Source organism: Coloeus monedula (genome assembly GCF_965178545.1).
Source record: "Coloeus monedula genome assembly, chromosome: 1".
Taxonomy (NCBI): Eukaryota; Metazoa; Chordata; class Aves; order Passeriformes; family Corvidae; genus Coloeus; species Coloeus monedula.
In genome coordinates this window covers 69,392,055-69,418,957 of record NC_138781.1, presented here as the reverse complement: position 1 = coordinate 69,418,957, position 26,903 = coordinate 69,392,055, and the positions used below count along the sequence as shown (strand labels likewise).

The 26,903-nt window shown below is 41.6% G+C and overlaps 1 protein-coding gene across 3 annotated transcripts in view; it reads left to right on the top strand.

Moving 5' to 3' along the window:
• The window catches only part of PHACTR1 (phosphatase and actin regulator 1), a gene marked incomplete at both ends in the record, with an annotated part of 297,725 nt that overhangs the window by 7,515 nt on the left and 263,307 nt on the right, over positions 1-26,903 (top strand). For 2 of the 3 annotated variants that reach the window (XM_082280608.1, XM_082280609.1), the window contains one exon: positions 5,688-5,834. In XM_082280608.1, coding sequence (XP_082136734.1) covers positions 5,723-5,834 — 112 coding nt within the window. Of the gene's footprint in view, positions 1-3,922; positions 4,070-5,687; positions 5,835-26,903 lie in introns of all 3 variants that reach the window. The other variant, XM_082280607.1, reaches the window with a different exon arrangement.

Here is a 26,903-nt window from a genome sequence, read left to right as displayed (position 1 = left end):
AGGGTTTCTAGATGAAGACCCTATTGAGTAAAAAATGACCAGGATACTTGTGTCACCAATGAGATCTTTTAATAAAGGCTGATTAGTAAAAGTGGATGGAAAAATCTAGATGAATATTTTGTGTTTTCTCCAATTAGTTTTTAGGAAGATGCCATTTCACTTCTGAATTTTTTCCAATTATTTTTTTCTAAATAACACAACTCTTTAAAAAATCAATACTATAACTCTTCAAAGCATAAAGGTATTTCTTGACAAACAAAAATTACTACTAACATTCTTATTAAAATATGTGGAAAAGTATTTTAATGGAAAAAATGGAAGGCATCAAAAATTCTTTGCAAACTGCCCTTCATGTTTTCAGTAATTTTAAGCAGTATTCAAAAATTGGAACCAGCTGTAGATATAACTAAATATATTGAAATTACATGTTCAAAATGCCTCTGAACTTGTGATATAAAAATTTACATATTTTACTTTCCCTTCTCCCAAAAACATACTTGTGTTGCACATCAGTAACATACAATATTTTGAGACAAACAAATGGGAGATTATATACAGTCAGTTCTAAGATGTCACAATGTACATTACAGCATTTATATTTTTAAGGTATTTTTCCCTTCCATAAGCAACTTTTTCCCTTTCTAACAAATACCAGACAAGACACTGCCGCAATGTGCAAACTGGGGTGTAACCCAATGAGGAATGATGAAAATAGAATTAAAGAATTTAACAAAATTACTGATTTCCCTTCCGTGTGCTGTTACAGTGGCTCCTTAAATGGAGCTTTTTGACACTGGTCTCAAATCCATTTGCAGACTAAGTGGGTCCCTTAATGTGTATTGTAATATCATTCCCTTGCTCCAAGACCTTCAAGAGGATACTTCCTAATTTTCCTGAAAAACTATCTCCTAAAAGTGTATCCTGGAGACTGAGCAGGTTTGTGGAGAGCAGCTGAAGCTAGAGATACTGGTGGGTTATCTGTAATGGACCCAATGGTCACACTGGGCATGTATTGACAGCTTTACTAAAAAATGTATGGCAAGTCATTCTCGAAATAAAGACTGCTAAGGATTAGGAAAAGAGTGTGTACACTTATATTCATGGCAGGCATAAACATTCAGTGTCACTCTGTAGATACCAGAATGTGATCAGCTACACTTTCCAGTTCTGAGGCTGCGTAAGAATTGATCTTAGGTTTTTACTGCAAAATGTTTTAATACTTATTAGCATACTCTGAAATGTTTTCAATGTTTACTGAAAATTTCGAGTCATTCTTGAAAACTCCTTTTGGTAATATACACAAAGGGGAGATAATCACAGTTGTCAAAGTAAAACATAATGATTACTACAAGAAACATTTTCTAGCATCCACCTACCTGTAGTCAAAATGAATACAAGCCAGATCCCAATATTTTGACCCAAAAGTTAAAAATGGTTTATAAACAATTATATAGAAAAGCCTACTCTTATTCTCTGCTTACTACAAATGTATATGTAATTTGGTGTTGGGATTTTTTTTCAAATAGAATTCTGTGCTGTGATCCAGCTAGCCCTGAACTGCATGGGTGCCCTTTCACTGACTTTAACCATAGCTGGATTATGCCAGTTTTAAAAGACAAATCTTTTACATGGTTGTTTCATGAGATGAGTTTTACAATGCTGACTTCCTATACCAATAAATCTTCCTTAAGTGTAAATTTGAAAATGCAGTACACAAAATTTTCCATAGTAGAAATTTTCCATTCTCTTTTATCTTCATTACTGTACTTCCCCCTTACAAGGGAATAATGGTTTACAGCCTAGTTACAGTGTTTACTTTAGCTTAATCTAAATCGTTGACCCCATTAAATCAATTTCAACTCCTGCCCTTTGCTTTTACTTCAAATTCAAATGCTAGGTTAGAAATTAGCAAAAACTTGAAAGAAATCTATTTAAAAACAGAAAATAAGCAAGTTAGACCAGAAATAACCTCTACCTCCAGCAGCACAGATTTACTTGTTTAGTAAACTACACAACAGTGCAAATTGAAAAACAGAGCATGGCAGCTTTTGTTAACTCATACTAATCATACGCTATCATACCTAACACCTAAGTCAGATTTTAGGCATCTGAAAGCTACTGATTGACAGGTTTCATGTGAAACCCTAAAAAACTTTAAAAAGAAAGAATCACAGTTAGTACGTCGCAGAATGTGCTCTTAGTCACTATCAGTCATGCTCTCCAGTCTCAATTGGAAAATATAGTTCACTGTTAGTTATTTGAAGTGTGATGCTTTACAAAAGCCCTGAGATAAAGACTCTTATGTCCCAACAGCAAGAAATATTCAGGGTTTAGGCTCCTAGGCTCATACACGGTCCCACATGATAGTTTATTTTAATAGGCCCACATTGTTGCAGTGGGGATACTGCAACATACATATACCAAATCAGGAGTCCCGTGGAAAGGAAATATATATGGACGGATTCTTGATAGCTGTTTCAGAGATGTTTATTTCTCCAGCCGCATGGCCGGGGCTCTGCCCAGGAACTGTTCCAGTCACGGGACCGAGGGTCCTTCTGCCCGCGCAGGGAACACAAACCAACCTATGGGAACGGGGCTGAGCAGGGGCACGGAAACCTCGTGTCTGTGCCCTCAGGGCCCCTCTGCCAGGGCTACACGGCAGGGGAGGGACCCCAACACCACATCAAGGGTAAGGACAGGCTTTCAAGCAGAAATTCTCTTTCCAATTATATATGAGGTGGAGGAGACAGTACTTGTGCATGGTGCTCATGCTTCCAGCGATCAGCCACCTCCCAACTAGCATTTGTGATTATCTACTCAGAGAGAGAGTTTAGGTGGATATATTTATAGAAGCTCTTCTGTTTGTCATTTGTAATTTATAGGCTCAGTGCCCAAAGCTTCCAAAAGCCACTCATAATAACATTTCACATATAAAACACCTACATTTAAGGGACATTATCAAGGCTATAAGGTCCAGAGCTAAATACTTAGGCAATGCCAAAATGAAGGGTGCCTCTGCAACATTAATTCAGTCTCCTTACACATATGGATTATAGTACAGCTTCTAATTGCATGATGACAGCAATTTTTTACTATCCTACCATTTGCTTCATCAGTGCATGAAGTGGGCAGTGCTCACTTAATGAGCCAGTATTAAATATTTTGCTTTCTCCTCCTTGAATGCATGGCCCCAAGCCATTTGAATCTTGTTCAGAAGATAGAAATCTTAATTTACTCACGGGTTTTTCATGGGTGCTTCACTAAAGTATATGAATACTTTACAATATTAATGGATTTATATGTTCACAAAATTCCTACTGAATGAAAATTATGTTTCTCCCTGTTCCACAACTAAGAAATTGAGACATAAAGTGATCAAGAGCAAAAAGGAGCTGTTAATTTTGAATGCCCAAGTTGAGACACCAAGAAACTGAGTTTTGGAATAGCTGCATCATGTCAAGGGTAAGCACCACATCATGTGTTCAAAGCACAGCTTCCACTGATTTCTGCAAATTAATCGACTAAAATACTTCCACTACTCAGGTATCACAGCCTCAAAAACAGCATTCAGGAAAAGAGAGACTGCAGCTATTGAGAAGCTGAGAAAAGAATGGTTTTAGTGGCAAAACTAGGAACTTGCAATCTGCGGCAGCAATACAGCTATAACCTGTGTCTTTGGGGCACACAAGACAGCAATCTTTTCTTGGTATCATTCAGTGCAGCCCTTAAATTCTGCAGCACTTAGAATATAATGCAAGGACCTTATAGCAAACAGCCTGTTCTACTACGTGCTACAGATCATCTCTTCCATTGAGTGATTTTCTTTCTCTCTTTTTTTTTTAAAATTTTTCTACCTGTTTCTCCCCCTTTCCATTTCTCTGTTCTCCTCCTATTCTCCTCTTCATCTGTTTTTTCTTACCAGCTCGTCGGGCAACTCTTCTCACTGTGCCCACTCTGGTGACAGCAACTTCTGAGGATGACATAGACCGGAGACCCATCAGAAGGCTCCGGTCTAAGAGTGACACCCCTTACTTGGAAGAAGCTCGCATCTGCTTCAACCTTGATAATGGTAAGACCACACCTTCCCTAAACAGTATATGATGTTAATTAAACTCTTCTTTTTGAGATGCAGATGGACCAGATGGTACCTCCTCTCACAAGTGATGTGGTGGTTTACCAGACATCCAAAGATGCCAAGGCTGTCTAACTACAAGTACCTGCATATGTATGAACAAGGATCATTTTCAAAATTCTCCTGCAAGTGCTAACTAAAACTTTTTCCCTGTTTTAGCCAGGGTGAGCTAGTGAGATCACACCAAAATAGAATTGATTTGCAAACAAAATACATCTTATCCATTCCAGGCATCCAGAAACATGAAAGGTCTTGAGAACATTTATGAAGGGATTACAGCTAACAGCAGACTTCAGCTAAACCCAATGTTACTGCCATTGAAGAACATGCAGCACACCCCAAAACCTCAATAGGACTAATTGGCAAACATGTAACAGAAAACTCTTGACTCTGCAGGACTAAGTAAGAGAGCCGTCCTTCAAAATTCAGACCAACTAGTGTTACTATCAGTGCCTTCAGAGTTACTGAGCCCCAGCATTCCTTCCCCGGTCTTTTTTTCTCATTGAAGTTGATCAAAACAAAAGATTTTTGAAGTACTGACAACTCAGTGACTTTAAGCAGAGTGGGTTTTTTTAAAAAAAAAGCCCTGAATTAAATGTCATGAGCTAGTACACTCTTAGGCACATATTTTAACTGTCCAGCTCTTACTTTACGTAGTATTGTTGTGCTACCCACTTTTTTTAAATAGCATTTTTAATTTTTTATATTACACTAACCAACCGAAATCGGAGCCCTAATGTGGCAGGCAGCATATAAACCACAGGGTAAGAACGTCTACATAAAGAGCTGATTACTAAATAGAGAAACAGAGATGCCACGAAACACCGACCCCAGCTTGCAGCCGGAGAACGGAGTCTCTGGTTTTTGCAGATGGTCACATTTTTCTCAAAGACCGGCCGAAGTGACTTAGGAAGGCGAGCCCCGGCCTTTGAGTGACGGTCAGTTTCAAACGTTGAGGGCAGGCTCCTCAGTTCCCTTGGCACTTTAAACTGCCAAGGTGTGGCACACCATCCCGCTTTATGTAATGGGTTTGTCCAAGGAAAGAGGGCAAGGAGGTGAAGGGATACACATTAGACATCCCACCAAGTCCTGATGCAGCTGTGCTGTGAGTTACGAGACGCCCTGGGCTGGAAAGGAGCAATTCAGGGCGCCAGGCTCGCTGCGGGGTGGCACCTCTGCCGGCCAGGCCCATCGGCGGCGTTTGGCACCTCAACCGGGACCTCCCCTGGGGGCGGGAAAGGCGCTCGGCCGGACCCTGCCCGGGGCGGGGGCCAGCAGCGCCGGGGCCGGGGCCACCGCTCCGTCCCCCGCACCGGAGGCGGGCGGGACTCGGCAGGGGCAGCGGGCAGGGCCGCCGCGGCCGCTCCCGTCCGCAGATCCTTGACGGGTTTTCCCTGTCTCTCCCCCACCCTCCCTGCGCTCCTTTCTCCCTTTCCCTCTCTCCTTCCCCGTCCTCCCCTCCCCCTCCCGCGCCTCTCTCCCTCCTCCTTTCCCCTCTCTCCCCCTCCGCCCCCTCCTCGCCCGGCCGCCCCGCGCCGCCGCTCGCCTTCGCCAGCTCGCCGGGCCACGCTGCTCACCGTGCCCACATTAATGGCGGCATCTTCCGAGGAGGACATCGACCGCAGACCCATCCGCCGCGTCCGCTCCAAGAGCGACACCCCCTACCTCGCCGAGGCCCGCATCTCCTTCAACCTCGACACAGGTGAGAGGCGGCCCGGCCCGGCGCGACCGGCGGCGGGGGAGGCAGGGAGGGAAGGGGCCGCCCCCCGCCCTCCGCCCCCGCCAGCGCCCGCGGGCTCCCCGGGCGCCGCCGCCCGGCCCTGCCCAGGTGCCCGCGCCTTCGCACCTCGCCGGCCTCCTCCGGCCCTGGGCCACGGACCGGCTTCCCCTGCCCCGCGCCTCCCACCTGGGTGAGCCGGGGGCCGGCTGTCCTTCTCTGTTCAGCTCCTCGAAGCTTCCCCTCTCCCAGAGTGCCGCCCTCTCGCCCTGCAGAGCGTCGTGGCGCATCCCTACAAGGCTTCTGCACTGTCCCTCCTCGCCAGGTTTTATGGCGTCCCTCCTGGAGACGCTGTCCTTGGCGTTTTGCAAGTCTCTCCCATGCTCTCTCTTTGCCTTCTTCCCCTGATGGGTTTGTGCCTCAGAAGTGCAAGAAAACTTGCACCTGCGTTGTCCACTTAGTTTCATGAGGTCCCCCGTTGTCTCAGCGTTGCCTTTTGTGACTCTCGATGCGTGTACAGCCTGAGGGTTTCTACCAGCACACCTCCAGCTCCCTACACTGACCTCCTCCTGCCTTTTATTGGGATGAACCTCCTGCAGTTCTCTACCTGACCTTTTCTTCCCCTTTCTCCACTACTGTGCTTTCCTCTTTGCCACCTCTTCCTCATGACTCCCTTGAGGTTTAAGCTCATCCCGCACATGATGAAACTATCCTGTTTCTTTCCTACTAGGCCTGTGCTTTTCCCTCCTTTCTTGACCTTTCCTTATGATCTCTGTCAACAGCAAACTAAGTACACCAGAGGTTAGTTGCTCTCAAAAACAAAAGAAAAGAAATTTCTTTCTGCTGGTTCTCTGCACCAAACCAGACTTCCTCTGTTTGGGAAGGGGGACAGTGTGAGGGAGAATCTGTAGCCAGCAGTACTGCAGGCTCCCTCATGTCCCAGCAGTAGTGCACAAAATGACCCAACTGTGTAGCATTCTTTGATGCTGAGCCTGTCAGCTCACTGCCAGCTGTAAAGGCAAATGAGCTGCCTTGGAGTTGCTGCTTGCCCTGCTGCAGTCTCTACCATCCCTCCTCCCCCTTTTCAGCTGGCAGAAAGTTGGAGATGGCAGAGATGCATTTTCTTCTCCATTTGGGGATGGAACGGATTCCCCTCCCCCTCCTGTTATCCCTGCTGCAATTACACCCTTGGTAATGGCTGATGCGCAGTTTGGTTTTACCACTGACGGAACAGTTGGTTATGTTGTATGGCGTGTCATTATTTCTCTCTGAGCATGACTTCTAAAAAATTACCAAACCATAGGTAAGTTGGGTGGCATTCCAGGGCACAGGCTGGAAGACCATGCCAGGTTTCAGCTCTATAAAGACCTGGAAGTGAAAATGGAAAGAGCATTGCTGTGTGTAAGGTGTAAATAAAAAATGGCTGTGTATGGTTATTTGACTGCTGAAATAACCCTATGCTGACTTGTGTTCTCTCAGGTAATGTTATGACATGTAGTTATAAATAGATAAACCAGTTAAGAGCAAGGCACCTTCAGGTCACCTGGTGCCTCACATCTCTATGCTGAGCTAGACATGCTGTTTTTACTACAAGTCCCAGAGAATGAGCAAGTCTCAAGGTACCTCTTTCCTGCAATCCACCGAAGAATTTGATAATTACACTTAACTTCTTTCTGTTCCTCCCCTCCTCCTGGCGCTCTATAATTTGGGTCTTTACTTGCAAACCTGGAAATGGAATTCCTTAAAAAAGAAATAATTAAAGGAAACAGTACTGGTGTATCAAGAAATATAAATGAAAAATGTTGTAAGTAGTGCAAGTGTGTATTTTCATTAATCCATCTGGCAGTGAGTAGTTTTGTGCTCTAAAAAAAATAAAATTGCTTAGCAACCAGTATTGAGTGAGTGAGCCAAAAAGCAAGTGAAACGTGCTGCTGATACCCACTTCATTTCTGAGCTGTTGGGTTTACTCTTCTGTTTGCTCAGAAAGCACAAACCAAGCTGCCTGGATTTGAGAACTCTCTAGTCTGAGGAAAAAGCCACTAGAAAATGTGTTTGTCCACTTTTGCTCATACCTGATAATGCCACGCACCTCAGGCTTTACTTTTGAAAGTTATTGTTTATGAGGTGTTCTTGCATTTATCTTTTTGCCTCCGGGGGCGAAGCACCCTGTTTCTAAGCCGACCAGGTTTCAATTTGCAGTCTCTTTGCTGGTGTCGCTGCTGCTGTGCCACGGAGGGTGCCGGGTCGCCCTTGGTGTCCCAGTGCCCTGTAGGCGGAGGGGCCCGACCTCCTGCCCGGGAGCCCGGGGCGCTGTCCGCCGCCCCCGGTGCTGAAGCCGCTCCGCCGGGAGTGGAGGACGCGTGTCCCGCCTTGCCTTGTTCTCCCTGTCTGTCCGTGGGCTGGCAGCGCGCGTGTGTACACAGGGGTGTGTGTACCTCTTTGCCTGTGAAGGGGGAAGGTGGTAGGAAGGAAGTAAAGCTGTTTCTTCAACCCACGGATGCAGTCAAAGCTGAAGTGATGCTTGGGGCGCAGGAAAGAACCTCTTCCTCGTGTGCCTATGGCTTGCTTTCCATTTAGTGTATTCCATATCTACACTTGCTGCTCAACCACTGCTTGCAGAGCTATCTTTCCTACAGCTGTTCCGAGTCAAGCTGCATTGCCCAGTCATTGTATTCTGTCAGGACATGGTCCGAGTTTGGCTGCAGCATGCAGCTGTTTAGCTGTACTGGAACTTTAAATCCACTTTTATTAATGAACCATAACCAGATGCAGTGAATAGTGCTCTTCTCCACCCTTAATTGCAACCACTAGTTAAGAACCATCAGGTTTTTATCTACTTCAGCTGTAAGTTATAATTATACCATTACTGCTGTTATCTGTATTGTTGAACGACTGAGAGATTGCATACACAGAGTCAATTACACAGTTTGGGTATAGCATGTATTTGGTCTGGGTCTTTAAAAAACACAATTTGCAAGTGATTACACTGCAGCTTCTACCTCCCCTTGTCTTTTGATTATACTAACAGCTCTGCTTTGTTTGATTTTCCAAAACATACCAGTTTATTATGTTTGTTTCTAAATATTGATCAATTGACTCACAATTATTACCTAGCATGAGTTGACAAATGCTGTTGGAGTAGTTGTGCCTGGTATGGTTTTTTTCTGGTGTTCCCAAACTGATTAAAATACCAAGTTGTTTTCCAAACCCAGGGTTATTTTCTCTTATCATTATACATATGCAAATCCTATTAATCTGAGTTATGTGCTCATATCAAGAGGATAATACTTCCCAAAGGATTAAAATTACCTCTTCTGCCAAAATTAATGTAGCTACATAACACTGTAAAGCTATAGGTGGCTATAAACTCTTTTTCCATATTTGATACTAAATCAGTTCCATACAGAAATTAATTTTTTATTTTCTGGACAACTTCCTCCAGTGCAACACTAGAGGAATGTGGAATGTGCTCTCACTTTTGGATGGTGATCTTTTGTTTTCTTGATTACGATTAGCAATCTGGCATTGCTCTATCTCTTAACATCCATCTTTGGCTTTTCATATACATCTTCTTAAAAACAGTTTTCAAACTGTCTTTCTAACTTTCTGATTCAGGCATCTAGAAGCTAATTCCAAATTACTTCTGAAAACTTGGGCCTCTGTGTGTGACAGTTGTCCAATAGCATAATCTATTTCTTGGTCCTGTGCCAGCTGGTAAGTTCAAGTGGTTTTTATTGGTTTTGATCTATTACAACTTTTGGCTGATTTCTGTTCTTCCTGTTGCAAAATACTGTACTTTTTAAATGGCAACGCATGGTAGGTAGCTTTCAAGCTTGATAAATTGGCAGAGGTGATGACTGATAAGGAGATGGACTGCTTAAAAGTCACTAAATCCAAGATGTGTGAGCTTTTCTCCTGCCTCCCCCTTCATGCAGCTGCTTGGGGAATCCCTGTCAGAATTTTATTGATATTTGCTAGGGAAGGGGGGAACTACTGCACTCAGTTGATCTGGTCAGGTTCTCTTTTAGCCCTTCAAGTGTTAGTCATTATTGAAGCTATTTCTAGACACAGACAGATACTCCTCCCTAGCTGAAAAAGAGTAAGCTTTGCACTGCAATCCTCTGCAAAGCTGATTCTAGCAACCTGGCTTCTTGTTAAGTGGTGCAAGAAGCTGTCTTTATCTCAGCCCCTCAATTGTTCTGGGAGGTCACCAAATGTCGGTCTTTGTTTGAGCAAGGCTGATTGTCTACTTACTTAACTTGGGAATGGAGACTCGGAGAGAAAGCAGGCCAATGCCTTGGAGAAGGTGTAAGGCCAGAATGACTGCAGCAGCTGTGCTAGGGGTCAGCAAAGAGGGGATGTTCCTTCAGAAAAAAGTAGCTTCCATGCTGTGAAATGAGGAGAGGGGAGATTTTGAATGTGAATATATTCCTCCTACCCTGACTTAAAGTGTGTACCAGTGGTGCAACCAAACAGAAGCCAGAGGAGCGGCAGGAGGAGTGGAGGAGCTGGGCTCTGAAGAGAGAGGACAGAGGGGGAAAGGGGTAGTGACAGGTAGAACTTGATAGAGATGGTGCAGCCTGTGCAAGCTATGGAGCCCAGCTGGCTCGCTCGGCCACGGAGTGTAGCACAGATTTCTAGTGCACTGAAATCACTCAGTAATCTCACTGAAGTAGCTGGGTCCTCAAGTGACTTAAGTCATTTGTTGACTGCAGCCAGGGATCTGAGCCAGACTGTAGAAATATACATCACTGCTCCCCTTCAATGATGAAAGATCTGTTTTATCTCTTTGTAGTGTGGAGCCACATGTTCTCTTGGAATGTGTTCTGGGAAAGCAAAGCTGAGAGGGAAGGGACTGAGTGGCTGTGCATAATTTTGCCATGTGTACAGAAGGAAGGTCCTTGTGTCTAGAAAGGCAACTGAACTTGGTGCCATTTGCTGTTCTTAAGCAGTGATGAATAAATCACACTGGGGAGAGGAAAAAATCTACGTCAGCATGTGTTAGTGCTGCTGCAAGCAGAATTAATTCACAGGGTGTAAAGAGGGAGGAGGATCCTGGCAGAAACTGCTGAATGGCTGAGACAAATGTTCGCGAGCTGGGAAATGTTCGTGGTCGGCTGTTTCTCTCATGCAGAGCTGGTGGGGGAAAGCCAGGACACAAAGGGTGACTGTTAGTTGTGTATGCGGGAGCTTTCCTGGTCTGGACCAGGCACAAAGTTGAAATCAAAAGTGTCTTATATTTTCAGTGTCCTGGCACCTTGCATGCTCTGTTTGGGCCCTAGGGTTTCTTACAGCCGTCATGGTAGGCTGCCTCACTGTTACTGTTTGTACTGCTGTATTCGCTGGATTATATAGCTCTAGAGCTATGCAGAATACTTCTCAGGGATCAAAATGATGTATGATTTTGCTTTCTAATGGAAAGATAATGTTATTTGTGTATTAGCCTCATACATGTTGATTTGTCTGGAAGGATATGATACATTTTGCTGCAGTGAACAAGGAGGAGCTTGCGAACTTTATTTTGTTACTATGTAAAATAAGAAAGAATATTTATACAGCTCACTGAGGTGGGTAAATTGTAAATAGGTGAAAATAAAGTGAAATTACTTGACTGGATTTTCTGCAGGAAATCTCCATCCCATTAATTCTTAATTTTCTCTAAACCCCATCATTTTATTTAAAAGTCTGTTTTGAAGTTTCTCAGTTTGCCCCTGGTCATCCTTACAAATGATTTAACACAGTTAATCATCTCTGCAGTCATTTGAAATGCTATCACATTTGGAGTTGTGTTATTTCTTCCCTGTTTATTGAGTGTATGTTTGAATATATCCATAGTAAAATACTCTGCATGGTTTCATGATATATGAATAAATGCTCCCTAAAACTATATGCAAATTTCAACTACTTTGGATTTATGGACCTCACAATTTAGAAATAATGTTGAAAGGGTAATCTGAAGGACATAATTGTGTTTTTAAAAATATTTTTAAATTATGGTGGCTTTAGGATTTCAGGTAGAAAAGACTGGTCTCGGGAGAACAGGGGAGAGAGAAATATGCAGTAGTAGGCTTTCTAATATGTGTGGGAGGTTTTATTTCTTTTTGGAGAAAGATTAGTAAAAATGCATGCTTGGAAAATTTCCACTTCTAGCTCTGCTCTAATCACTCCTTCAGATTATTGTCATGGAGATCCTGTCATACTTAGGAACCCGAATCAAAGGTTTTGGCAAAGCATTTCTTAATACCTTTATAAAAGGGCCTGAAGAACTGGCCTCCTTTGCCATCAGGTGTTGCCTTACAAAACCTTGTGTCTGCACTTTAACTGACTGATGACCAATAGTCTTAATACTGCTTAATTTGGAGTATAGCTGAAGATCAGATATGTGCCTGTGATTCATTCCTGGCTGCTTTCCAGCCCTGGGAGCATGAGTACACATACCAAGAAAAATGAACATCCAAACTGAAAGCCACCCTTCATGTGGAAAGGGTAGGCCATTTGAGATAACCTCCTCTTCCCCAGGGCTAAGTGCAGTGGCTGAAAGCACCTCTGTATCAACAGGCAGTTTAGAGGGGAAGAGGTTTTATCAGGAACTTGGGTTTTAACTCTTGCACTTGACTTTGGAAACCTCTGGTTTAAGACTGTGACATTCACTGACTGCCAGATGGGAATAAGTTCTCCAAGTCCTGTTAAAGGGGAGAGATACCCCTGCTTTACCAGCTGTCATCCAACAGGAATTGTTGATGCAGACTTGAGTTAACAAATATAACTGGGGACAGTTTGAAGGGAAGGGCAAACTTAGTCAAAATAATGGAACTGGCAAGAGTAAAATGATATAAGATCCATGTCTCTGAATGCTGGAAGTTATGATGTTCTTGTGGCACTGCACATATGCATTACCTTTCTGAGTTAAGGGGGCAGCTGATACCCGTGCAGTCAACAGCATCGACATTGCTGTGAAACAGCTGTGACAGGAGATGGAAGGAAGGAAGGTATGTGTTTGCTTTGGGATCAGAATGTGCAGAACTGATGCCTTGTAAAACTGTCTGCAGTATGTGTGACTTTAAGGCTGCAGTAATGCTTTGTTATTAACCTGGTCCTTCAAGAAAATTGATGTTGCAGAATTTGCCTGAACAAGAAGTTATCTCTGTGCTTTATTTGATGAGCTTGGTGGGTTAACACAACCGAGTCTATTCCTGCAAGCTGGGATGACGCAAAATTCTTTTTTTTTTTTTTTCTTCTTTTTTTTTTTTTTTTTTTTCCCCCCATCAGGAACCATAGATTTCTTATTGAAACTAGGTCTTTAAGGAAACTGCATTTTTTCGAACTTCAGAACTGGCAACGTTGTTCAGAATTATTAGCTGTAAAATCTAGTAAAAAGAAAGGGCCTAATCCTCAGTAACAGGTATAATTAGCTTTAATGCTTAATTACTCTGAGTCAACTAATTGGTTTCATTGGGACTACTCACAGTAATTCTCAGAGCTAGGCATGTAAGTGTCTTCAGAATCAGTCTTATAGTTTGAAGGTTTTTGCAATATGACAAAAGTCATTAGTCCTGAAAGAATGTCCTGGGCTGTCTGTTTCCAAATATAAAATGTCAATGTTAATGAAATATTGTGTTATTAGAAGTTATTTCTTGTGCTTCTACTTTAGACCATAGAGTCAGTGTGAAATATTATACTTATATAGCAAAATAAAACTTGACTGCCTTCACGCTTTCTTGGTGATGAATATTTGTGACAATGTATCTCTTGTGCATAAGGTGCAAAAAATGTCACTTTTAACATTTTAATCATATTAATGTGATGTATTTTACATGATAATACAACTTCTTGATATAGTCCACTAAAATGTTTTCTTCATTCAGAATGCTATTAGGGTAAAATTATTTATAATCATGCAATTCTGTTACTTTCATTTATAATGCATTGATGGTCTTAATTTATATTGATATGCTGAAGCTATAGCTGGACGCTCAGTATATGGTCACCTTCCCTAGGTTTCATTGTAGAGACAATGTTCCTGAATATTTAAAAGAAGATAATTAGTGCCTTTACTGCAGACTTTGTAATAATTTTCATATCTTGAAATTCCAGTTCAGTGTATAAGAATGTGAAGATGACGTCCAAAGAAGAATTTAATGAGTAGCAAATTCAGCAAGAACATAGGGAGGCAGATTTGAAAAATTAAATGCTCATGTTTCTTCTGCATTCCAGATTCACTGTGGTTTCATTCTGGTTATGAAGTACATAAGACTGGGGAAGTATGTGACAAGAATTTGCATATACTTGTGTTTTTATATACTGTGTGAACACGTGTCATTTTAACTATGATGGATAACAACTGCAGTGCATATTTTAGTTAATCAGAAGATTCTTGCTATGCATAATTTATGTTGCAATATCATTTTTACGGTTAGTGGATATAGTAGTTGGACAGACAGACATCTGGTTAGTAGTTTATAAGCAAATTAAATACCTGATGTATTATTAAAATGAAAGAGAAATTTCGTCAGGGCTAAATCTAATTCTATGCTAGAATGTTGGTAAGTTGGTTAAAGCCTGACTCAAGCTTGATGGCCCAAATTTGGGAGGACCTGTTTTGACTGTGACACTTGTCTGCCAGTGTGTGCTTATTTCTGTGGGTAAAAGGATAAGGAGTCTACTGACAAATTTGAGAACTAACTGGGGTGCATGTCCTTGGGAAAAATGTTCCTATGTTCCCTCATTCAATCAAGTGTTACAATAGAGTTAAGCCATCATAAACAGCATTAAAAGACTCTTTCAACCTAGTCCCATTTTGCTACAGCTTTGCCGTAGGAATCTGTCTCAGAAGAGAAAGTATGCTCCCAGTTAAAATGAAATGGGAAATTAATAGTTACATTGCAATATTCCTTGAGAAGGAGATTACTCCCATCTGATGCCTGTAATGGTCCTTTGTTTTCCTTGCTGAGATCACTGATAGTGCGGTTTTCATACATAATTTTTTTTCTTCTGTTTTCTTGCACTAGAGAAGTGCTAGAAACAGATGTGAAGACCTTGAAGGGGCTGTGCTTGATGCATGAGGCATCTGTGATGTTTGGAGAATGGCTCTTCCCCATGCCGAGCCTCAGTTGCGGGAGCATGTGGGTGTAAAGGTCATGTTGTGCAGTGTGCTGGTGAAGAGGTCCGTAGCTCACTATCTCATGTGAGCTCTCAGCTCCTGGCTTCTGTGGGGTTTTTGTTGGCTTCTCTCTTTTCCTGTCGCCTCTTCCTTTCTCCGGTGTTTTATCAGGCTATGTATGTGGGGGCCTGCAGCTTCTTGAAGGCTGTGCCTGCTGTCTTGGCAGAGATGCCATACCAGCATTTAAAACTGTAAGTTGGGAACTTTGACTTTAAATGGTCACCCTGCATCCTTGGAAACTCTGATAAAAGAGCTATTAATCTACATAGTGCTTCCATGAACCCAGTTAAGGCAATCATTCCCCAGAGTGATGATAATTCCTGCTCTCTGCATGGAGATTGCTCTTCTGGTTGGGGGTAGAGGTGGTTTATTGAAAATACTGAGGTGGAGAGTTAGGAATAAACTGCATTAAGCTGCCAATGAGTAGTCATTGTTTATATTTAAAGCAGTTTAGCATGTTCCTCCATTCATGAACAATTTAATTTTGTCTTAACACTTTCTTTGTTCATCGTCCTTTATGACTCACACTATACATCAAGGCTCTTTTTAGATGTGCTGAATATTTTCCCAAAAATCATTAAAAGTTTTTTTCAAAAATTACTTTTTTTCCATTTTTTTTCACAATTACTTACTAAGTTTAAATAGCCAAATATAAACGAAAAGCAATTGATCATTTTAATTTTCTCTGTGTGGAAGAACAGCAAAATCTTTCAAAGCTAATAATAAAACATTAACCGGGGCTAACTAATTACATGTAAAATGATAGCCTATAATTATAAGGCAAGAAGAAATCAATAAAGCTCGATTTGTAATTTAGTCTTATCTCAAGGCTCAGAAGAACAAGCCATTCTGTGAGATAAATTTTGTAAGATTGCTTCAAATAATAATCTTTTTAACTAATTATTTGATAGTTTTATTTATTTTTTAAAGAAACCAAGATAGGCATCACTAAATAACCTTGGGGTTTAACCTTGCAAGCTTTCCCCTCTGGAAGCAGTTGGTCTAACAGCTTTGTCAATGTTAAAGGAGACTCGAGGGGAGAGTGGTAAAAATATTTGGTTGAGAAGTATCATTACACAGATGGAATACAGCTTTTTGTTAACATGCTTCATGACATAATAGTAGCAAACCAGGGGAAAGAATCACCAAAATTAAGGCAACGCAGGACATGTGTTGTCATTGAAACATTTCAGGGCTTACTAAACTTAACTGCTCGCAGTCAGTGCTGCCCTAGGCAGCAGAAACATGATGTTAGCGGGCACCCACTGAAGTGGCTGTATATATACCTAGAGGTGTGTGTCAGCAGCCTGAGGAGCGTGCAGGGACCATCTGTTAACCAGCATGAGATTAAAAGGCTTAAAGTGGGCAGCAGAGGGATCTCTGTAGAAGTTGTGCAACTTACTCTTTCAATTATGCAAGTCAGTGGCAAGTAGACAGGTCCCAAGTAGTGATAGGTGTTCCTTCCTGCATCGTAGCTGTTTCAGGATATGTTTCTTCTGTGGCTTTTGGCAAGGTGTACTGACATTTGTAGCCAATTGTGATTAAAAGTAGAGCCTAGTGTTGAGAGGGAGGAAAATGCAGGGCCTGCTTCCTTATCATTTTGGAGATACATCCAGCTTTTAAACTTCATTCTTCCCCCTGTTGCTAAAATAAGATGTTGTATCGGCTATATATCAGTGTGTTTAATAAGGCAGCACTTAGCTTTCATTACAGCTCACAACAGAAAGAAAAATATTGTTATCATCAAGAGATAGAGGGATATACAGAGGAAGTGAATGTGGTGACAGTATTAGCCATACATAAAATCCACAGCTGTTTTTGCAGAACATCATTCAAAACCTATGACCTCCTGTGTAACAAATGTTAGAACACATTTGGTCTTGTTGGTTCACCTATGTGGGACTGTGGGATTTTGTGTATGTGTGCAGTAGAGCTTCAGTGTACTGCAGCCGCTCGTGTGAGGCCAACTTCCCTGGTTGAATGGTATATTGTGGGTGGTTTGCTTGTGGGAACTGGCTGTTTTACCCCTTTTAGAAGTTTACACTGGATTTAATACAGAATTTGAAAGTGGATTAAGCAAAGAAATGTTGGTTGGATCTTGAAGACGGTATTCTCAGTAGTTTAGACAAACTTTCATATTTTGGTTTAGCTGGTTTGCTATCTTCGAAAAAGATCCAGGACTGTATACATCTATTTGTTTTATTAGGTGGGAGGGATAATATTCCTGCTGCTCACAGCATGACCCCATCATTCATTGAATACATGAACGTATCTGTTATCCTTACCTGCCTTCAAATGTGCCCTGAGGACTTCAGGATAAGTCATCTCCAACCTCCATGTACATCCTTTCCATGAGGAGGAAGCTCAAAAGACCTAGAAAGGATACAGAAGTGAAGGCTTAGGATGGTGAAGAGGACCTGTATTGTGTCTTTCTTCAATCACAGGGGCTTTAATAAGTAAGCTTAATAATTGTATTTGCTAATGATTTTTCCTTTCCAAATTTTGATCAAGATACTTTCTGGGAAGAACAGGTATTTACAGTGTTAAGAGGGAGAACGGCCAAAGTGGTTTCAACCATTCAGATATATTTTTTCCCCTGCAAAGGATTTTTGGACTAAAGAAAGATGTTCCTCTGTGCTAGAATCGAATGCGCTGGTTTTTGGTTTTTTCTGCCTACTGGCATTTAGAGGACTGTATTTTGTAAATACGATATCTCGCATTGCTTCCCACAGGGCATTACCAAACCAGTTTCTATAGATCCCTACGCACAGAGTGTTTTATGTGAGACAAAGATTCTTTTTCTTGATACATTCTTTGCACCTTGCTGTCCAGCTGCACAGGTATTTATGCATATCCTGAAAAGTTTTTATTCTCATCTGCAAATGAAAACCTCGAGTGCTAATCTCTTTCTTCTGACAAAGTCCTCTGATGCTTTTCCCTTAGGAATCGCCTTCCTTAATTCCATGCCATTCTGTGTGGTCAGGGGGATGCTTTCTCTGAAGTACTTATCCTCCGTTCTGAAGTCTGTGTTACAGTCTTTCTTTTGAAATTGGAGAACTAACATGTTTGTAACAGTTTGTCTGTATTGGTATTTATACTGGATAAAAAAGTGACTATAAAATCCAGTAAAGGTTCCTTTTCAACCCTTCATGTACTGGCTCAACAGTACCCTGAAACTACATTGGCCTCAGAGCAAAGGATGAAGCATACGTCTCATGCACAGAAGTTTCTTATGTCACTGCCAGATCTTGTTGCTGCACTTACATGATTTATCCTGTGAGGATTTGTGTTGTGTTGCCTATTACATGCACCTCACCTTAGAAACCTTTTATGGTGGCTTCAAAATCAAGTAAAAACGATGTATTTGAAATTTTTTCAGGCTTCTTTCTCCTCTCTCTCCCCTCAGGAAAAGAATACAAAATATGAGCAGGTAAGTTTCCTTTTAAAGAAGTTTTCAAGTAGTTCACAGTAGCTTGAAAACAAATGAAAAATGTTCAGAAAAGTATGTCTGTTTTCCTGTTCTTTTAAATAATGTGTCTATCCTACAGCCCTCGTATATAATAAGATTTTTAGTCCCAGATGGGTAGGGAATAGTTATTTGCAGCTCTGCTTGTGTTTTGCACTCTATCAGAATGAGTCTCCCAAAACAACCCTTAAATGGTTGCAGGCTAATTAAGGTTCACTGGTACAACAGTAACTAGATTCCATATTTAATTAGTCTCTCTGTAAAGTAGAATTGCTGCATCATATTTGAAATACTCTTTGATGATATTAATGAAATGTCTTACAGGAACTTTAGCTTGATGATCAATGCAGTTAGTATTTAAATTTTCTGCAAATTGAGCTTCTATTACACAGATAATATAGCTTCTGATAGATCAACATTACAGCATCCTTGTTCAAATAGATACATATTCTATTACAGTTCTGTAGCCATGGGAGAGAACTGCTGCTTCACAAATGGCTTACTGTGACTCTGGAAGGACCCAGTTCAGGAAAACACTGATGCATCCAGATTCATCATTAATAAACATTAGAAGTATGTTCTGAATTGTTCTCTAAGTTCCAAAGGAAAATCTGCTCTGTGGAGACCATCATAGAATCATAGAATGGTTTGGGTTGGAAGGGACCTTTAAATATCAATTAGTCTGACCTCCCAGCAATGAACAGGGACATCTTCAACTAGATGAGGTTGCTCAGAGCCCCATCCAATCTTACCTTGAATGTTTTGAGAGATGGGGCATCTACCACCTCTCTGGTCAACCTGTTCCAGTGTTTCACCACCCTTATTGTAAAGAATTTCTTCCTTTTATCTAGTCTAAATCAACCCTCTTTTTAGTATAAAACCATTGCTCCTTCTCCTACCACAACTGGCTCTGCTAAAAAGTCTGTCCCCACCTTTCTTACAAGCCCTCTTTAAGTACTGAAAGGCTGCAATAAGATCTCCCCAAAGCTGTCTCTTCTCCAGGCTGAACAACCCCATCTGTCTCTGTCTTTCCTCATAGGAGAGGCATTCCATCCCTCTGACCAATCTTGTGGGCCATCTCTGGACACACTCTAACAGGTCTATGTCTTTCTTGTACTGAGGACCCGACAGGGGGATGCAGTAGTCCAGGTGGGGTCTCATGAGGGTGGAGCAGAGAGGGAGAATCACCTTCCTTGACCTGCTGGCCATGCTGCTTTGATGCAGCTCTGGGTGCTGTTGGCTTTCTCAGCTGCAAGTGCACATTGCTGGGTCACATCCAGCTTTTCATACACCTGTACCCCCAAGTCCTTCTCCCTGCATCCCCCAGCCTGTATTGATATTTTGGGGTTGCCCTGACCTGAGTGCAGCACTTTGCACGGGGCCTTGTTGGACCTCGTGAGGTGACCATGAACCCACTTTTCAAGCCTGTCCAGGTGCCTAATAATTCCAGCACCTTCTTTGTATGTTTCAGAAAACAGTAAACCAGCACCAGTCTCACTAAAAGTGTTGGCAGGATGTGGAGTAGATGAGGTTCTTCTCATACATTGCTGTTAGGACTTCTACGTTGTCCTGGGAGGCAGATACCCTGAGGTGCTGGCACACCTCTTCAGAACTGTTTGTGATTCTACAAAGTATCATATTTAGAGTCATGCTGTGTCCATGCACAGAAGCCTGTAGGGATCAGACACTGGAGAGAAAGGGGAAGAGTTCACCATGTCAACTCAAACAGTGGTTCTTACTGCTCTTACTAATAACTGTTCGCCTCATGCTTTCCCTGCTTGCACAGTTAGTTACAGTTGGGTCAAGTTTGGTTTACTAAACCAACTTCTTGGAAATCAGGGTCACAGATGTGTGTGTCTGATGTGCACCCTAATATTTGGCTGGGTTGTACCAGTTTTAGGAGTGCAGGAGTGTTCCCCAGGTGGCTCATCACAGTATGCCACTGATTTTGATTGGTGTCTTCCACCTGCCTTGGGCTGATGGCCCACACAGCCTCATAACAGCTCTCAAGTTAGACAGACTTGTGGTTGCTGCATGTGCTGGGCTGCTTGTGGTTTCTGCTCATACACAGTTTCTCTATGAGGAAGAAATCCAAATCTGCCAAATATTTGCCAGGTCTTTCCAGATCTGAAGCAACCCAGTCAGAGCAGGATTATGAGCCTGTCCCTGGATATCTGTAAGTCTGCATACTTTTATTTGCATTCAAAGAGCATCTCCACAGAGCATGCATGGCCAAAACATCCTAGAAATGTGTATTTCTATCTAGGAACAACTGTATCCCAAGGAAAGCTACCCACCCCAGCCTTACTACTGTCCTGGGATGCCCTCTGGGCAGTAATTTGCAGCTGACCTCATGGTGCATGCACTAGAATGAGACTTTTCTGGCCTGCTAAGGGTGCTGATGTGCTATATACTTCGTTGTATTATCACACTAGTGCACCAGCAGGGTGAAAAATATCACTTTCTAGTGTTTCTCATCCTAGAAGTGCTAGCAAATAATAACTGGCTATATTGAAATGTTAGTAGATGCTGCTGAATTAGATGGATCCTCTGTTGATACTGAGGAATGATGCACTGAATGAGTTCTGAGGTATTCTTCCGATGCCTTGAGCTTTCGTTCTTTTGTAGTGTCTTAGGGACAGAAAATTCAGGGTGTTGTTACTGTTGCAATTCTTAATTGTTGCAGAAAATATTGGTCATACTCATTGGAAGGTCAGCAAAATAATAGAACAACAGAGTCTCTGTGGGTAATTGAAACAGTTTCATTGTGGTCTTTTGGAGTGCAGGATGATTACTCCATTGCTGATTAACATCTTTAAAACATTGGGTCTTTTGAATTTGTGAAGGGGAGCAAAAGAAATGGATGTAACAGCTAGCAGGTGGTGCTGTTTCATTGGGCAAATCAAGAGCTTGGAAGCTTAAACTTGTACAGCAGTGAGAACTGGGTCTGGAGTAGTGTTAGTGAGTAGTGGTAGTGATGGATTCAGTTTTCAGTGCTTCTGTATTTTTTAGAATAATGTGGCCCACATGATGCCCAAAAATCAAAAAGCTCCTAGCAAGAAGCTTATTTGAAATACATGCAAAGGTGAATTGTTCTCCTGATAGATAGTTCGTTGCTTCAATTTGGGCTTGGTACCCAATGCTTAGAAGCTCCATTGTAGCCTTAGCGTGGCAGAGAGCTTACTTTGGTGTATGGTGACTTTTCAAAATCTAATGAAAGAGCCTATCTTGCTCCCTAATTCAGCATTGCTCTTCACTGGGTGACCTGCATGTAGTTTTGTTAATTGCAGGCTTTCATGGAAGCATGCTAATGTTTTGGGGGTTTTGGCATGGCCATTGTTGGTTTCTTTGGCAGAATTTGATAGAAAATCAGCAGAAAGTATGACAGTCATGCTTGTTCACATTTGCTTCTTGTCTGTTTGGTGCCATGGATGTGAACTGGGGTGGCTACTGGGAAGTGGGCTTTATGGCTAGAAGGACTTGGAGGAATGAGGGAGGAACCTAACACAAATGGTTTGTCACTGAAGTATGTAAAGAAAAAAAACAGTCTATGAAAGATGGAATATCTTCTCTCTTAAGCCTCTTCACTTTTAAAAACATATTCTCAAAGCTTTTAAGCTCCAAATATTCATGCACATTCAAAACTATATTTATTGTTAAGAAAATAAGAGAGGAGGTCAGAATTCCAGCCAGGTTCCTTTAAAGTAGTAATGACTGTCAGATGATGCATTATCTGACAGTTAATGGAGTAGCAGGGGGCCTAGTACTAAAATCTTAAATGCCAAGAAATGAATAAGCCAAATGTTGTCATAAGTACTCTGCATGCTGGTAAAAGATGAAGGCGAAACTGGAGATCCAAGCTTTGCCTTTGTACTCAGGATCTCCTTTTTCACAGAGAGACTAGAGTTAATGGTGGGATGTGAAAGGTAAGGTTCCATCTAAAGAAGTATGACAGATACTAAAGTAATTCTGAGTAATCAAGAAATTACAAGGTTTATTTTCATTCTTTGTTTCTTTTTGTCTACCTTTTAAATTTTTAATGTGCTGCTACTCCAGTGTTCATAAAACAACTCAGGACCTAAAGACGCAGAACAGTAATGAAAAGAAGAAGAAAATAACCACCTCTAGTCATCAGATTTATAATTTACAGTTATCTTCATTTAATGCAATGTAAACATTAAAAAAAACCAAAACCATTTGTGGGGAGGAAGAGAGGGAAGAAACCTCTCACCTAAAGCTAAAGCTGAGAATGTATGCTGAGGGCTTTTGGCTTTTTGCTTTTATGCTGTTTCTATTAAAAAAAAAAAAAAAAAAAAAAGAGCTAAAGCAGAATTTTTGTATTGCTACTGCACAGACTGGTTGTTATATGAATCATCACAAAACTGGTAATCCTCAAAATCTGAGGCTTTATGCTGAGTCCAAAGGTAACACGCTCCGAGTAGTAGGTAGTGGCTGGAGCAGCCCTGTTTATGTCATTGTGCACAAATGAGGAGGGGCTGCAGAACTGAACTCTGCCTTGAAACCCAGCTCTGATGTGCTGCTGGTCTGTCTTGGAGAGGGTGGGAGGGAAAGGCACTCAGCAGCATGCCTCCCAGAGCAGAAGGTCACTGTTTCACCATTATGCTTCACAGGATGAGAAGACCTGTTTAGCTCATGTGGTCAGTCTGGACCTTGCTGAGCAGTTGTCCTCCTGCTGGGATGTGTGTCCAGCTGGGATAGATGTTTAGTCCAAGGAACATTGAGGGCACTTATGTGTCTTGGTGCCAGCCATGCTCTACTCATGTGTCAGGGAAGAAATCTGCCCTTCAGGGCTTCACTGCTGTGATGCCATTCTGTGCTGCTGCCAATGTGGAGTTATCCCTTGAAGCCACAAGAATATTTGTCCCTCAATATTTGTCTGAAAAGCACCGATAGTTCCTTTCCTGTTTAGATCTGTGTCAATGAAAAGGAACGCCTGTGAGCTAAGCTGCTGTAAACCCAGTGTGAAGGAGATGTAAATAATGCAAGCCCTCATGTTAAAATTATCTGGTTTTTTCCAGCCTCTGCCTTGCTGGTCTGTAGGTAAGATTTCTTAGTGGATGAGGTGATTGATAGATCTGGTTGGTCTTTTACGGAGTAATCCAGAATGGGGGATAGCAGCACATCAGTTCTACACAAAGCTGAAAGAGAATGAAGTTCATGCATTTTTCGGCCTGGTGTAAGTACTGTCTAGTAAATATAAGTGGTCCTGAGCCCCACAGACTTTGGCATCAGCAGGAACCTGCTCTGGCTTTCTTCTATTGCAGTTCTTAAGCTGTCTCCAGGGAGTTGTTTACTCTTGGCAAGTAAAGTAACTGAAAATCCAGTAAGTGATCTTTATGACCATCATTTAAATTCTCTGTATTGTGTTTGAATACTAATCCCTGGCCAGGCCTGTGCTGTTCTTTCTAATTCCTACTTCTCAGCTAGTGCATACATAATTTCATGTTACTCTGCCACCTTTCAATTCCTTTGCTGGGAGGCTGAAAGCTGAAGTGATGAAGACCTCAATCACAGCCATTCAGCTGCTGCTCTGCTGGAAGAGGTCACTGTAACAACAGGGTCAGAACAACATCTTCATTCTCCTTACTGCAGAAATAAAGGACTTCCTAGGAGAGCGCTAGTGTGCACACATAGAATTAAGTTTTGATGATTTAGTCAAGGATAATCTGAAGTGGGGAGAGAGAAGATGGAGTTTCAGACCAGTTCACCATCTCTCAGGCCAGTAGGGTTGCCAATTAAGAGAGCTACCTTTATTTGTATTTCAACAGCTTTGTGAATGAAACATGAGTATTTACCCTAAGGATAAGCTTAAAAAAATCCTCAAAGGATTAGGTTTATGATGCATTCATTTGTAGGTAAAGCAATGTTGGTTTTAGGGTTTCTTTTGGTCTTGGTAGTGTATGGTTCAGCTAAAACAGAAACATGGTGCTGTTTCCTATGGGTCTTTACTACTTGGTAAAGTATCATCTAATTATCCTTGTACTTTATTAATTTCATGCTTTTCTTTTGATGCTGGTTTGTAAGATAGCTAATGTTGGATTCCACTCCATTGCCATGGAAAAGTAGTATTCAACCAGACAAAAGAAACACAGAAAGAATCTCTTAGACCTGGGATTTAATCTGCTGTTTTGCTGTATGAGTGTATCTTGAATGTGTGAGAAAAACATACCCTCATTCATACATTCACAGACATCCCCAAATCCTTCCCAATCTATAACCCTGTTTCTGAAATGCCATTTCTAGCCTTAATTGTAGTTTTTAAGAGAGCCAGAGTCTTTCAGACATTGCTTCAGCTGGTCAGGGTTTCTGCTGAAAGCCCCTTGCTAGATCAGGGTTCATTTCAGCTTGCTGCAGTGTTTCAGTCTTGCACTGCAGCTGAAGCTCAAGAACCTGTGCGCAGTGGGGAGAGGTTTCCTCCCTTTTTGTTATTCTGGGGTTTGGTTCCATAGGAGTGCTGTAAGAACATGAACTTCCAAGAAATTCTTTTCCTTTCTGAGGGAGAGATTCCAGAAGTTAGTACTCAACCAGGTACCCTCTATTTCATTATTTCAGTTGTGTAGATTTAATCAGACCTGGATGTGACTGCAGTGGAAGAGAGAACCATTTTTGGAGAACCATTCTAGAGATCGAAAGGGGAAATACACTTCTCTTCACAAAACCTCTTTTTAGAAAAGAAACACATTCCTGTTACCAAATGCAAACAACTTAGGTACCACCATCTGCTCTCTGTGTAGCAGATCCTATATTAAGGAATGCCTGTGTGGCCATTCAATGAAATAAGAAATTAGTCATATATGTAGTGTAATTGAACATTTGTGGTAGTGTGTATTGCTGATAATTCATACTGACAGTAAGCTGTGAAAATATCAACCTGAATATTTTCTGACAAAAATTTCCACGTGGCAAAACATACATGTGCCTGTAGTCATTTAAAAATTGATGTGGTGTCCTTGTGTGGTTTCCTGAAGCATAGTGCTTATTTATGAGCCAGTCATCTAAAGAAAAAATAAAGGCATCTCTTGTGAAATGAGTGTTGAATACTTTCCATATACTTATATTTCTTTATATATCTATTTTTAGTGCTTGTTGAACCTCCAAGGGTATCTTTGAATCCTTTCAATATTTTTTTTTCTTAATCTAAAGAAAATAGAGAATGCAGCTGGTTTCCATGCATCCCTTACTTTTCTCCTTTCAAGTGGTTTTTAGACTTTAGTTTTCAAGGTAATTCTATATATAGGTAATCTTGAGGTAGCCTACAGAATCACAGAGTGGCTGGGGTTGAAAGGGACCTCTAGAGATCATCCAGTCTAAACCCCCTGTCAAGGCAGGATCACCTAGAGCAGGTGACACAGGAACACATCCAGGTGGGTTTTGAATCCTCCAGAGAGGGAGGCTCCATGACCTCCCTGGGCAGCCTGTTAAGTGCTCTGCCACCCTCAGTGTAAATAAGTTCTTCCTCATGTTGAGGTGGAATTTCTTGTGTTTCAGTTTATGGCCATTGCTCCTCATCTAGTCACCAGCACCACTGAGAAGAGTCTGGCACCATCCTCTTGGCACCTGCCTATGAGATATTCATATGTGTTAATGAGATCCCCTCTCAGTCTTCTCTTCTCCAGACTAAACAGGCCCAGCTCCCTCAGTCTCTCCTTATAAGAGGGATGCTCCAGACCTCTAATTATTTTTGTGACCCTCCACTGAACCTGCTCCAGGAGCTCCTTGTCTTTCTTGTACTGAGGAGCCCAGAACTGGACACAGCACTCCAGATGTGGCCTTACCAGGGATGAGTAGAGATTCATAGAGGTTGATAGAGGGGAAAGAAGATGATACCAACCAACACATAAAACAAAAAAAGCCCCACACTACCAAAAGAAAATTCCAAGAAATAGTGGCCACCCTGTCAATTCAAATCCTTTCTATGTGGAAGCTCAAATAAAAAGTATTCAGATGCTGACAAGAGCTTGTATTTTGTCTGATATCTCAGTTGCTACAGATCACCTGTGCTTTATTTGTATGTGTGTCTTCCTATCAGATAGGTTCCCTCTTGCCTAAGAGAACACACTTAAATCTAAACTTAAATCTGTTGCTTTGTTCCTGAAACAATAAATTTTGAAATTATTTTATAGACTGTGCTGAAACTTCTAGTTTAACCAGTTTGCTTTTCTTTTTTGTTTTAAAACAAAATTTTATTTTTCTGAACAAACCAAGCAGGTTTATTTGCATTTGCTAGAAAATGCAGCAGACAGTTGTAATTTCAGTACATTTCCAAACAAGCCAGAGAAACAACCTTTGAACAAGAGTTAATAGAACGGGCAGGCAGAAAATTTGAACTGATTCACAAACAGCTTTTTTCTTTCTTTTTTTTCCCTCTTTTTTTCTTTGCACAAATCTGGATCTATCACTATGTGTA